Raw genomic sequence first — 14,728 nt, 5'->3', positions numbered from 1 at the left:
GGGTTTCTCTGTGGTTTTGGAGCCTGTCCTGGAATTAGCTCTTGTAGACCAGGCTGGAGTCGAACTCAGAGATCCGCCTGCCTCTGCCTCCCGAGTGCTGGGATTAAAGGCGTGCGCCACCACCACCCAGCTAAGGTTACACTTTAAAGCTCTTCATTACTAGGGATTTACACAATTTTTTGTGTCCATCATCCTTTTTATGACCCTAAAAACAAAAATACCTGTGTAAGTTTGAGATCAGCTTGGTCTATATAGTAAGTTCCAGGCCAGCCAGGGCTATCTAGTGAAGACTCTGCCTAAAAATAACAAAGTAACAACAAAAAAATCCAACCAATCAAGAGCAGGATTCTAAAAGTTGAGAACTCCAATATTGCGCTGGGTGCTCTGTCTGTTGGGAGAATTCCTTCTGGGGAGACAAGCATTTGCCCATCACTCACAAGGTTCTAACAACATATCAAAGTCCAATTCCACCCAAGTTCACCCTGGGGAGGCAGTGGGTTTATTGGGCTTACTCACAATATAGGGCTACCTGCAGAAGTGTGGGTGACACCAAAACAGTTGGACTGGAAGTTCTCCACCCAGCAAGAATGCCCGCTTCCTGCTTCCAGCAACTAGAGCAGAATTGCAGATCACAATTCTGGAAGGCGTGGCTGGACTCTCACTGGCACTGCCCCACCTGCTTCTCTGAGGGAAATGGTGGCTGCAGCTCTGAGGACAGAATTCTATCTCCCATAGCAGGTGTCTTCAGTGAGAAAACTGACAGCACAGCCCCTCCCTGCCTGCCAAACCTGAGCCTAATCTCCAGCACCCATGGAGGCAGGTGGTGGCAGAAGCAGGATCCCAGGCAGTCTAACCAATTGGCAAGCTCCCTTTCAGTGAGAAACCATGTATGAGAAACGTGGAGAGCGATATAGGACACCCAACGGCAACTTCCACAGGCACACTCATGAGCATCTACATTGCTACCCATAAAAAGAAAAAGGTTATTTGCTGGGGCTGGAGAGATGGCTCAGTGGTTAAGAGCATTGCCTGCTCTTCCAAAGGTCCTGAGTTCAATTCCCAGCAACCACATGGTGGCTCACAACCATCTGTAAGGAGATCTAGTGCCCTCTTCTGGCTTTCAGGCATACACGCAGAAAGAATATTGTATACATAATAAATAAATAAATAAATAAGTTAAAAAAAAAAAGGTTATAGCCGGGCGATGGTGGCGCACGCCTTTAATCCCAGCACTTGGGAGGGAGGCAGAGGCAGGCGGATCTCTGTGAGTTCGAGGCCAGCCTGGTCTACAAAGACAGAGTGAGTTCCAGGACAGCCATGGCTACTACACAGAGAAACCCTGTCTCGAAAAACCAAAACAAACAAACCAAACCAGATACATCACATATTAACATAAACATTTTTATTAAAATTAACTTTGAAAACAAAAAAAATGACAGTATTGTTCCACACTTTTGCAGTCTTTACTGACAACAGGAGCCAGGTAGAGCCTCAAATCTGCTTCATTTGACCATGCGTGGCTTTACTAAAGTCAAAGAAGAATGCTTTCACTTGGCGTTGCACTGAAGGCAAACCGCCCAGGAGGATTTCAAGAACCATTAGCTGCTAAAAACCAAGGCACCAAAACAGTTTCTCAGTAGGCGTCAGCCATTGACTTAGCATCAGGATGGCAACTCCTTTCAAGGCCAGCATGTTTGAAGGAAACTTGAGCTCTTGTTAATTCAGTTTGAACATCTTTTTTTTCCTTTCCGAGACAGGTTTTCTCTGTGTAGCTCTGGAGCCTTTCTGGAACTCACTCTGTAGACCAGACTGGCCTTAAACTTGTGCCACCACCGCTCGGCTGACCATTCTTTTACTTATTCAGGTCTGTCAGTAACTGAACCCAGGGCCTGGGCAAACATGCCTACTACATGTGCCAGCATACAAACTGCAATGTCTGTTTCGGAAATAAGGTCTCTTGGACTCCAGGGCTCCTTTTCTTCTGAATCCCAGTACCAGGGTCTACAGGCATATACTCAAGTGCCTGGGATTACAGGCATAAACTCATGGAATTACAATCTGTCCAGACAATGTTTAAAGAGTTTAAAACCGCTCTACAAACAGCCAAGATAATATAGTACAATTTTTTAAAAAAGTTTTTTCCTAAACTAGAGAATGCAACATGCCATACACAATCAGCACTGACCTGCAGTGTTTCAGAGCTCACCAAGCACATTTCCTCAATCCTAGGTCCCTCAGGAGAGGGCCTGAGCAGACCTGGCTGGGCCAAGGCAGCCACTGAGGAGCAGGCTACGCTGAGCTGAGTCTCTACGTCCTTCTTCATTCAGCGGCCTGGTGCTATCTCACAAGAAAGACAAGTGACCCACAGTTCCAGACTTGAGCAGGTTCCTCGTGACCTTGTGATGATGCACCTGCAGGACACCTCTGTTCTGATGATGAACAGCGCACTTTCTGAGGTTGTATATGGCACTGAAGAGGCCCCTTCTCAAGGTCACACTTTCCACACACATAAGACAGCAACCATTCTTGAACTTAACGACTTTATTTGACACAAAATACAATATGGCTGTGGGAACAGCAAACACCGAAAACAAAAGAAAGAAAAAACCATAGTTCTATCTAATTTATAATTAACAGGAAGGTGAGTCGCTACACGAGTAACACACGGGTAAGTTTTAGGGAGCGTCTTTTCTAGTGCCCATACCTGAAAGACAAAACAAACGACCTCATGAGGATGCTGGAGAATAAGACCCTAAAACCCACTAAACACTTCTTTGTTTGTTTTCCTGACAGGGTTTCTCTTCTGTGTAGCCCTGGCTGTCTAGGAACTCATTCTGGCGGCCAGGTTGGCCTTGAACTCAAGTTCTAGGGTCAATGGCATTCACTACCACGCCTGGCTTAGCTTTAATAATAAAAATGTGATCAATCTGCTGTAGGTTTGGTATCAGAATCAATCAGCTGAGTGAAGCCAAAGGGACTTGGCACTTGAGGCACCTTGCTTGGAGGGCTAAGGTGGGAGGGTCCTAATGAATTTGAGGCCAGCCTGAATTAAAGAATGAGATGCTGTCTCAAGAAGAGTCCGCCGCCCCGCTTAACCTTCATTTTAACTTCCACATTTTTCACTTTGACAGACCTAGCAGACTGAAAAAACTCTGCAAAATGCTGGCTAATCCCTGTTTATCTCCTCAAAGCTTGCCTTAAAAATAAGGTGTGGCGGCATACACCTTTAATCCTATTGCTAGGGAGGTAGAGACAAATGAGCCTCTGAGTTTGAGGCCAGCCTGGTCTACAGAGCCAGTTCAAGAACAGCCAGAGCGCCGGGCGGTGGTGGCGCACGCCTTTAATCCCAGCACTCGGGAGGCAGAGGCAGGCGGATCTCTGGGAGTTCGAGGCCAGCCTGGTCTACAAGAGCTAGTTCCAGGACAGGAACCAAAAGCTACGGAGAAACCCTGTCTCGAAAAATCAAAAAAAAAAAAAAAAAAAAAAAAGAACAGCCAGAGCTACTTGGAGAGACCTTATCTCAAATAAATTAAACAAACAAGGGGTGGGGGGTGCTCCACCACTCCAGCTGCCTTCAGCTTGAGGCCAGGAGGAGAATGACCTCAACTAGAAGACCCAGACTTAGAACCCCAAACAAGGAGGAACACCTACTTTTGGAATTCCCACTCTCTGTTGTCCAATGGACACACCTGCCTCGTTTTGAGCCATCGAGAGATGCAGTGGAAATGAAAAGCATGCTGAAAGAGAAGACAGGTTGTTACACGTCACTGCAGAGACCACCCACTGTCAACAACAATCACTGGCTGTGTGTGGGAATAACAGGGGACAGGGCAGCCGTGGAGGAGAGGGCAACATCCCACAGAACATCTTGGAACTCTTCTTATTGATAAGGATATTTGCAACACAAGGCATGCCCCTACCGCTAAAGAAATGAATGAATGATCAGGGAGCATAGGAGCATGTTGTGACAGTGAGGACTGGTCTCTGCGGGAATGCAGTTCCCAGGTGCCAATAGCTGTTAACAGGATACTTCTACATCCCTGAGAAAGGGTCCAGACCACAGGCTTCAAATGCGAGAGAGACAACTGTTCTTTCACAACCACAACTCTTACTAGATTCTGCCCTTTCAGACTCTTGACATGATTCATCATGAAAAAACAAACAAAAATCTGAACATCCAAACCAACCAGCATTTCTGCATGCTTATAACCCCAGCACTTGTAAGGTGGAGCGAGAACCAAGAGTTCAAGGTCACACTCAGCTAACACCTGGTTCAAGCTAAAACAAAAACAAAGCAACAAAACAAAAAGCCCCCTCAGAATTTTCAAGAGGCAGAGCCTGAGACACTTCCTGCAACATCTAGGTACTGGGGATAGTTCACTCAAAGACAGGCAAGAGATTTGTCTTTAGCTACCACCTCCCTGCTAAGTATCCTACAGAATGGGGCTTAACCCCACAGAATAGCAAGTGTTCAAGGGCAAAGTGTGTGTGAATTAGGTTTCAATGCAAATGGACCCCATCTTTCTTTGTCTTAATTTAAAATGCAGTAAAGAGTATATTCAGGCGCACGCCTTTAATCCCAGCACTCGGGAGGCAGAGGCAGGCAGATCTCTGTGAGTTCGAGACCAGCCTGGTCTACAAGAGCTAGTTCCAGGACAGGCTCCAAAACCACAGAGAAACCCTGTCTCGAAAAAACAAAACAACAACAACAACAACAAAGAGTATATTCAGCAGACAGTACAATTTACCAAGGGCACATTTACAGCCCAGGTTTATGGAAGAAGTTGACATTATTACCTCATTCGAGCCTACTGCAACCCTGGCAAGCAGGCGTGACAGATATTACTATCTGTTCTTTACAGACAGGAAACTGAACCCCAGACAAATGACTTGTCTAATTTACAGAGCTGGTTCTCACAAGACTCAGAACTAGCACCCTAGCCTAATCTGGAGGTTTCTGGCACAGTATGACCAGGCTCTCCTTTACGGCAAGCTATCTGAATAAATTCATCCTTAATTTTTTTCATTAAAGAAAATTTATTTCCTTTGGCTTTTTTCAAGACAGGGTTTCTCTGTGTAGCCATGGTTACAAACTTAGGAATCCACCTGTCTCTGCCTACTGAGTAATGGAATTGAAGGCATGTAACCACCACCATACCTGGCTCAAAAATTCTTAAGTTTAGATAAAAGCCAGGCGTGATGGCACATGCCTTTAATCCCAGCACAGGTAGACATAGGCAGATCTGAGTTCTAGAACAGCTAGAAATACAAACTGAGTGTCTAAATAAATAAAAATTTAAAATTTCATTTATTTGTGTTTATGTTTGTGGGCACAGGTATGCATGGCACTCATGTGGAGATCAGAGCTAACATATAGAGTCGGTTCTTTCCTATCATGGGGGCTCCAGAGACTGAGTTCTGGTTGTCAGGCTTGGCAGTAAGCACCTTATCCAATGAACCATCTCACCCCTCCCCTTCACACAGAGCAATGCCACCTTTAGTCTGAGGGTGGCGAGGGCAAAGCCCCTGATGTGTTTTCTCTATCTCCATGAACATTTAACATCATTTTTGGCTAATGAGGTCTGTGAAGTGGCCAAAGGGTCTGGACAGAGAAGGAAGAATGGGTGGGAAGACAGCCTCAGGGCCACAAGGAAAACACCGAGCACCAGTTAAGGCCACCCACAAATTTCTATTCATTTAACTTTCTTTTAAAGACCATTATTTTTAATTGTGTGAGAGTGTGCCTAGAGTGGGCATTTGCAGGTGCCCGCAGTGGGTGTGTGCAGGTATCTACAGTGAGTGTGTGCAGATGCCCGCAGCAGGTGTGTGTAGGTGCCTAGAATGGGTGTGTGCAGGTACCTACAGTGAGTGTGTGCAGGTGCCCGCAGCAGGTGTGTGTAGGTGCCTAGAATGGGTGTGTGCAGGTACCTAAAGTGAGTGTGTGCAGGTGCCCGCAGTGGGTGTGTGCAGGTATCTACAGTGAGTGTGTGCAGATGCCCGCAGCAGGTGTGTGTAGGTGCCTAGAATGGGTGTGTGCAGGTACCTACAGTGAGTGTGTGCAGGTGCCCGCAGTGGGTGTGTGCAGGTATCTACAGTGAGTGTGTGCAGGTGCCCGCAGCAGGTGTGTGTAGGTGCCTAGAATGGGTGTGTGCAGGTACCTACAGTGAGTGTGTGCAGGTGCCCGCAGCAGATGTGTGTAGGTGCCTAGAATGGGTGTGTGCAGGTACCTACAGTGAGTGTGTGCAGGTGCCCGCAGCAGGTGTGTGTAGGTGCCTAGAATGGGTGTGTGCAGGTACCTACAGTGAGTGTGTGCAGGTGCCCGCAGTGGGTGTGTGCAGGTACCTAGAGCGGTGTGTGCAGGTAATTAGAGCAGGTGTGTACAGGTGCCCACAGTGGGTGTGTACAGGTGACCACAGCAGGTGTGTACAGGTGTCTGCAGAGGCTAGAGGTGTCCAATTCCCTGAGCTGAAATAACAGGTGGTCCTGAGCAGCCTGATTTGGATTCTGGGAACTGAATTATGGATTCTTTGGAAAAGCAGTATGTGCCCTTAACTGCTGACCCCTCACATTTAGCTTTCTTTCTCCCTCTTTTTGGTTTCTAGAGACATGGTTTTTCTATATAGCCCTGGTTGTCCTGGAACTTGCTCTATAGATCAGTTTGGCCTTGAACTCTACCTCCTGAATGCTGGAATTAAAGGCATATGTCACCACCTCCCTGTAGCTTTTTCTTTTTTTAAAAAAATCTCTTTTGCCGGGCGGTGGTGGCGCACGCCTTTAATCCCAGCACTCGGGAGGCAGAGGCAGGCGGATCTCTGTGAGTTCGAGACCAGCCTGGTCTACAGAACTAGTTCCAGGACAGGCTCCAAAGCCACAGAGAAACCCTGTCTCGAAAAACCAAAAAACAAAACAAAAAAAAAAAAATCTCTTTTTTCAAATATTTATTTATTATATATACAGTGTTCTGTCTGTATGTCTGCCTGCAGGCCAGAAGAGGGCGCCAGATCTCATTACAGATGGTTGTGAGCCACCAGGTGGTTGCTGGGAATTGAACCCAGGATCTCTGGAAGAGCAGGCAGTGCTCTTAACCTCGGAGCCATCTCTCTAGTCCCCCTGTCGCTTTCTTGACAGATATTTCTTCTTACTATGTCCTGGGAGCCATTCTAAGTAGTTTACTTGCTTTGGGCACGTACACATGTTTAGGTTAGCACAACTTGTAGGAGTCAGTTCTGCCCTTCTCTGTGAGCTTGAGGACATCCTGGTCTACAGAGTGAGTTCCAGGACAGCTAGGACTGTTACACAGAGAAACCCTGTCTTGAAAAAACCAAAAGTTAAATCATTTAATCCTGTTTACACTTTTACTATTAGCCATATTTTACCTGAGGGAACCCAGGGTTAGAGATGTTAGATGATCTGACAAAGTCACTTAGCTAGTAAGACAGAAACAGGGTGATCTGAGCCCACACTCCATGACTCCGCGTCACAATGGCAGTTGTGTAGTCAGGGTCCTGTAACCAAGACTAGGGTTCTATAGATGAATTTTTAACGTGCCAGAAATACTATATTTGCTGTCTCATCTCCTTCACAGCTGTCGCACGTGCGAAGCTGGACATCCAGTCAACACTGCCTCATTAAATATTTCTGGCAGGAGTCACAAACACACACATACCCTAGACACTTCCCTTAGAAGGTCTGTTGAGGAGCCTGGAGACATGGCTCAGGGGTGAAAAGCACAGGCTGCTCTTCCAGAGGTTCTGAGTTTTGAGTTCAATTACCACCCCGCATAGGGTGGCTCACAACCATTTCTAATGGAATATGATGCCCTCTTCTGGGATGAAGTCCAACATGTACTCATATACATAAATAAGCAATCTTTAGAAAAATAAAATAAAAAAAAAAAACAGGTCTGTTGAGAAGGTACAGATATTCTCCCAAGACAGTTTTCAGCTTTGAAGAAAATCCCTGAAAGTAGATGAATACTCAAAACACTGCATAGGAAAGAAGGCCCACTTAATAATAATTAAGACAAACTATTTTTCCTTTGTAATAACTACTGTTTATCTGGTTAAACTTAATACTGTAAGGATTTAAAATTTGTCTTTACTATTTGTATACCTTTTGGAGAAAGGTGGGCTACTCAATTATTTTCCCTAATAATTTTCAAGACTGAAAAAAAGGGAGAAGCGGCCACACATGCATAAGTCACAGGCATAGGTAAAGATGGTTTCTTACATTACAGACTCCCCACGCAACAGTACACTCTTCAGAAGTAGCAGACGCTTGGTTGGCCTGACATTCAATGCCTGTGGGAACAAGAGCAAAAGCATCACTGGACCTGGGGGCAGCAGTTTCCAACCTGGCCAGCCAAGTCCTTAAGAGGGTTAACTGGCCATTAACCAGTGGAGAGGGCTGTGCAGTGGCTCACATCTATAATCCCAGGACTTGGTAGGCAGAGGCAGGAGGATATCTGTGAGTCTGAGACCAGTTAGGATTACTCATTCATTCCCCCTAATAATTTAAGACCATTTCAAGGCCATTTCAGGAGAAGTAGCAATGCATTTACAAAGTGTTACTGAAGATGTCAACCAAATAAAATCTTCCTTCTGAAAAACAAGAAGTTTAGGAAAGACTCCTTATTCTGGTACAACTGTACCAGGCTAGCAGATAGGAAGCAGAAAGGCTAGGCATTACTGGGACATCAGTCTTAAGGTTGGACTTTTCCCCACTCCTCAGAGAGATGAGAAGCCAAGGCTCTGAAATCACAGAACTGAGTCTGCTGTTCAGAAACACAGTAACATATAGTCTGCTTGCCACCTGGAAGAGTCTAAGGTCTGTGCTTCACAGTCAAGAATTTACTGGGGTTAGGCCTGGGGCTCATGCCTGAAATCCAGCACTCATGAGACAGAGGCAGTCAGATATCTGTTAAGTTCCAGGTCAGCCTGGACTGTACAGTGAGACCTGTCTCAAGCAAAAACAGTGACACCCTGCCCCCATAAGACCAAGTGGTGCAGGGCTTTCCCCCATCAGTTCAGAGGTGGAGCCAGAAGGAACCACTGAGTCACTCACCAGCATGACTTCTTATTCTTTTTGAGAGGGTTTCATAAATTCTTTGTCTGTCTGCCTACCTACCTACCTATCTGCATGTATAAAATCAAGCTACCTTGAATTTGCTATGTAGCCAAGGATTACTCTGAACTCCTAATCCTCCTGGTTCTACCACAGTGGTAATTTGAATGTAACTGGCCCTCATAATCTCATGGGGAGTGGTGTTATTAGGAGGTGCTGTTTTGTTCGAGTGGGTATGGCTTATTGATGGAAGTTTGTCATTGTGGAGGTGGGCTTTGAGGTTTCTTATGTTAGGATACCACCCAGTGTCTGAGTTGACCTCCTGTTGCTTGCAAGATGTAGAAAAACTCTTAGCTACTCCTGCAGCATCATGTCTGCCTGCATGCCACAATGCTCCCTGCCATGATAATAATGGACTAACCCTTTGAAAATGTAAGCAAGTTCCCTCAATTAAATGTTTTCCTTATAAGAGTTGCCATGCTCAGAGCCAGGTGGAGGTGGGAAGAGATGGCGCGTGTCTTTAATACCAGCACTCAGGAGGCAGAGGCTGGCAGATATCTGTGAGTTTGAGGCCAGTCTGGTCTACAAAATGAGAACTAGTACAGCTATGATTGTTACACAGAGAAACCTTGTCTCAGAAAATAAAACAAAACAAAAACAATCAAAAACAACAGCAAAAACCCGCAAAAAGAATAAGTCAAAGTTTAGAGAAACTGTGAGCCAGCAACAACTACCAGCAAATGGCACATATGCTTTCCAAGTTGCAGTGATCACGGACTGCTACACCATTTGGTTTTTGCTATCCATCTAGCAAATATTCAGAGAAATTTTATTACATATTAGTTTTGTTTTTCTTTTTTTTAATATTTATTTATTTATTATGTATACAATATTCTGTCTGTGTGCAAGTCTGCAGGCCGGAAGAGGGCACCAGACCTCTTTACAGATGGTTGTGAGCCACCATGTGGTTGCCGGGAATCGAACTCAGGACCTCTTGAAGAGCAGGCAATGCTCCCAACCACCGAGCCATCCCTCCAGCCCCTAGTTTTGTTTTTCAAGACAAGAGTTTCTCTGTGTATCTTTGGCTACCCTGGAACTCACTTTCATAGACCAGGCTGGCCTTGAACTCACAGAGATCTATCAGCCTGCCTCCTGACTACTGGGATTAAAGGCTTGCGCCACAATGCCTGGCTTAGATAATATGCTAAAGTAGTAAATAACCACCTGATTAAAAGACAGACATAAACGGGTACTAGAGTATATCTTGGGAATATCTGAAAGAACTGCCAATAACCTATGTGTGCATGTGTAAATGTGGAGAACGTGGGGGGGATACACACACACACACACACAGATGCTGCTTGAATCCACAAATGTAGATAGAATTTGAGATAATGTATGACAGACAGTAAATTTTCTTTATAATTACTTGCTTATTTATTTAATATGTATGCATGTTATGCCTGTACTAGAATATGTCTTGTACCCTTCAGGGCCGGAAGAGGGCATTGAATTTCCTGGAACTGAAGCGATAGAACATGATAAGTCTACATGTGATTGCTGGTAATTAAACCTGGGTCCTTTGGAAAAGCAGCCAGTGCTCTTAACCGCTGAACCATCCCTCCAGCCTGTGACTGTAAATCTTACCCAACAAAACCTAGATCAGATTAAAAGCCCTGGCTGGCCCAATACTCTTGCCATTGCCTCCCAAACGCTGGGATCACAGGGATACATTTACGTATCTACTTTCAAAGGTCATTTTCTTTCACTATTTTTGTCTTGTTGTCTGTACAAGATGGGAAGAAATGTCAACTCTTCCTACAACTCATTCTGAATAGGAACTTGTTGGCTTTACAATGACTATTCTAAGGGAGGGCTGGGTTTACCTCCAAGACATCACTTTAAAAAACAATTTAACTTTTTATTTGAGATGGCTGATAGGAACTTTGGGCAAATTAGTTTTAATTATTTAACTTAACAGTGAGTTCTAGTACAGCCAGGGCTACACATAAAAACCGTGTCTCAAAAACCAAACCAAAACAACCCATTTCAAACACACCAATGGACGAGATTGTACAAGCACCCAAGGGTTCTGATCCTGCTTCACTCATGAAAAAAATCATCAGGATGATCACCATTTCTGTAACCTTCTCAACTTCTTCCCATCCTCCCTGAGTTACTTACAAAGATCCATAATGTGGTTCCTGCAGATGGCACAGTTATCAACTACAATATCCCAGGCCCAGAGGGCTACCGCATTCCACTGAGAAGAGAAAAGAGGGGAAATAATGAATTTTCACTGTAATCGATCAGACTCATTAGGATTTCAGGTTTCAGCTCCAGCTACCAACTCCTTGGCCATAGGGATTATCCAAGAATGTTTTTGGATTATACTATTTGTACTACGTCGTCAGAGGACAACAGCAAACTATATGTATGCTTCCTCATTCACCCAAAGATGGAATATATGAACATGGGATTCTTCAATTTTCTGTCTATAGGGTAAAATAATTTAGCTAGCCAAACCAATGTAAGCAAATTAGAAACACTTTTTTAAACACCTGCTTTAGATTTAATTAAGTACAAACTTATCGTGCAGCTTTCCCTGGCAGCTGTGGAAGGACAGACTCGAAATCTGCAGAAGCACCTGCTCTTCAGGCAGTTTGGACAGGAGCAGGGAGGTGAACAGAATGACTAAGATGACTGGATCATAGAGACGATAATAGTGGGATAAGCTGGACAGCTAATTACCTTCAGTGTCAATACACGGAACAAGGTCATCACTTAAATCTAACCAGATTAATTTCATGGCAAAGTAAAAGCCACTACAATTTTCTTTTCCGATGTTCTCAACTTTTATATGTTCAAACTATTAAGTCTAGAATATTAACTATTAATTCTAGTCAATCTAAACGTAGATCAACCGGCTTCTGCAGTGATACACACATCCTGCCAGATACCCCTCTCAAGGGCTACTTTGATGTGACTTCCCAACTCTTCACTTCTTTCAAATTCAGCTCTCAGAAGTTCAGTAACTTCTACACTACACCATGCCACATCGAGTGGGAAGGAAAAACCGATTCTTTTGATTCTTCTTCAACATGGCTGCTGGCTGTAAAGAGCAGCAATGAGACGCCAAAGAAGGGGGTGGGGTGGAGAGTGTGCTCCGCGACACGTTCCTAAACTACATCTGCCCAACGTCAAGATCTTCATTTTGAACAGATTTATGTAATTTTAGATAGGAACCGACACCTTTCTCCCAGACTGCTAAACCATGAAGAAGAAGAGCGTGTAAAAAGACGTTCCGCATTTCTACTTTTCTGTTCTCAAGTCATTAATAATAATTAGTACCCCACTTTCCTAAATGCCTTAAGTCCTGGGCTTGCTTTTAAAAAAAGGACCAGAACAGGCTCCAAAGCCACAGAGAAACCCTATCTCGAAAAACCAAAAAAAAAAAAAAAAAAGGACCACCAAGCGTTTTAGTTACTGATTTTTGTTAGAAAGGTATCCATCCGGGCATTAGAGAAGTATGGGACTGGCAGAAGCTATGTAACAAGCAGTAGACACCTCGGAAGAACCAAGTCTTACACACGAAGACTAGGCCTTCCGAAGCTAATGAAGTCCTCCATACAATCGAGGCCCCAAACCAGGTCTCCCGGGAGTCAAAAGACTCAGGGATCCAGGAAGGGGCGGGGCAAGGGCACCGGCGGGGCTTCTCAGAGGTTTCTGTGCGGTGCGATCGCACGTTCCCAGCTTTCTCCGCACTGCCCCATCCTCCACCCGCCGCAGTCTCTGCGAGTCTCCATTCCACCCACCCCACCCAGTCCTTCCCCCACCTCTCAGTCACTTTAGTGACAGCTCAAGCGCTTGGCTCCCGCAAGGAAGTCGAGCCCGCGTGTTTCAGTAAGCAGCTTCGCGATTGGCCCCTCAGCTTTCCCAGAGAAACTAATACGGCCTCAGCTAGTGGGCCACCATCACGCCGATCAACCCTAAGGCCCGCCCTCCAGCTTCCTTTCGTGGTACCCGGTCCCCAGGACTGCCCTGAGCCGAAGCTTTTTCCCCCGCGCCTCGCTCGTCCTCAGGCCTGCCAGCCATATCCGCGCCTCGCTAGTTTCCCTGAGGAAGGTACTGGCGAGACCCAACCTTTTTCACTTCAAAGCGCTTCTTGCCCGCGCCGCTGTTGGTGCCGCTGGGGGTATCCACATCCATCGCTGCCGCCATTTTGAAAACACACTGTGCCTCCTCGGGCCACTGCGCCTGCGCGTCGGCTCACAATTCACCTCCTGCTCCGCACAGTGGGCTCCTCCTCCCGCGTCCCTCCCCTTATTGGCGCGCGCGGGTAGGAGGGGCGGGGCTTGTCGTCACGCCCCTTAAAGGCGCAGGTGGGGCTTCCTCTGGCCATCAGCTGGGGAGGCGGCTCTGGGAGCTTGAGGCGGGGCCGGGCGGGGCCGAGCGACGGGAGGCGGAGGCGGAGGCGGCCGGTGGGAATGTCCGTGAGCTCTCACGCCGCTCGCCTTCAGGGAAGCCCCTTAGCCTCACGCCTTCATCTGGGGCGGCGGCTGCTCACCTCGTTTTTGCCTGGACCAATAGCTGCTCCGTTGCCCCAGCGCTGCCCCCGCCAGGCTGCGGTGGAAGGGGCGTGGGCGGCTCTGTGGAAACCCGAAACTCCACACGCGTCTTCCCCTGGTTGTGGCCGACTTTGGAGCTAGGCGGTGTGGCCGTGTCCGGGAGGCCTGCGGCCCGGCTTGCCAGGGCCCGGGCCCCGGCTGAGTTCCCAGTCAGTGTGGGAAGTGATTTCGTGAGGAGAGAAGAGGCCGTGTGTTCTGTCTCCGACCTAACAGAGCAGGCATCCTGCAGCTCTGCCTTCTTCCCCTTCTCACGAGGAGGAAGAGATGGAGAACGCTTGGGAGCCTGGGAGATGCCATATTGCCTCTCTTAACCATTCAGCCCTAAGTGGTCCTCCCTTTCTCCCCATTTCCTATCCGAATTTTCCTGCTTGTACTACAGTTAAGCTAGTTCATCTGTAGTGGCAGAACTTGAATTTGGGTGAGGCATTCTGATAATCGTACACGTCATTTCTATCGAGCGAAACAACATGGACTTTATGTCATGCTCCCATGTGTAGTCCAGGCCTCCGTGGTTTTATCTCCTACACTAGCAGAGGCATGGCTGGAATATATCACCTTGGATTTTCTCTGTTTTTATTTGTCTGTTAATCCTAGGACTTGGGAGGCCAAAGCAGGAGGCTGTTGTATTCCGGTCCCCACAACATGACAACAAAGAGGTTCATCTGAAATGTCACATATCCTCTTGAAAGAGATATTTACTGGAGGGTAATGGAGTGTGACGCTGATGCCATTGCTGAGCAGAGCAATAAATCCAGAAACAGCACCACAGCTTTAACACAAAGAAAATTTGTGAGAGTCTTGCGGGATGTGTGTATTTGCCAAGTTCTACCTCCCATGTTAAAGCTGTCATTGATTTATTATGTGTTAACCGACCTTCTATGGGGATGCAGAAATCCATAGTTAATTAAGATATTAAGAACATATTTATCCATCATTCAACAATTATCTTTATGTACCAGGTCTTTTAAATTTTGGGTTCTTCTTATTTATTTATTTATTATCCATACAGTGTTCTGACCTCATGTATGCCTACATAT

The 14,728-nt window shown here is 46.1% G+C and overlaps 1 protein-coding gene across 1 annotated transcript; it reads right to left on the bottom strand.

Moving 5' to 3' along the window:
- Positions 1-2,521: 2,521 nt before the first annotated feature.
- Positions 2,522-13,362, bottom strand: Rbx1 (ring-box 1). Its single transcript, XM_041671674.1, has 5 exons — positions 13,207-13,362; positions 11,248-11,326; positions 8,230-8,300; positions 3,652-3,737; positions 2,522-2,704 (listed from the first exon to the last, which is right to left on the bottom strand). The coding sequence occupies exons 1-5, from the start codon at positions 13,282-13,284 to the stop codon at positions 2,692-2,694; spliced, it is 327 nt and encodes a 108-aa protein (XP_041527608.1). The 5' UTR covers positions 13,285-13,362; the 3' UTR covers positions 2,522-2,691.
- Between the last annotated feature and the right edge of the window lie 1,366 nt (positions 13,363-14,728).

The sequence above is a fragment of the Microtus oregoni genome, unplaced genomic scaffold (genome assembly GCF_018167655.1).
Source record: "Microtus oregoni isolate MIOR12 unplaced genomic scaffold, Mior012 000022F_ref0000154, whole genome shotgun sequence".
Lineage (NCBI taxonomy): Eukaryota > Metazoa > Chordata > Mammalia > Rodentia > Cricetidae > Microtus > Microtus oregoni.
The sequence above is the reverse complement of the archived record's forward strand: the minus strand, read 5'-3'. Positions and strand labels throughout refer to the sequence as shown.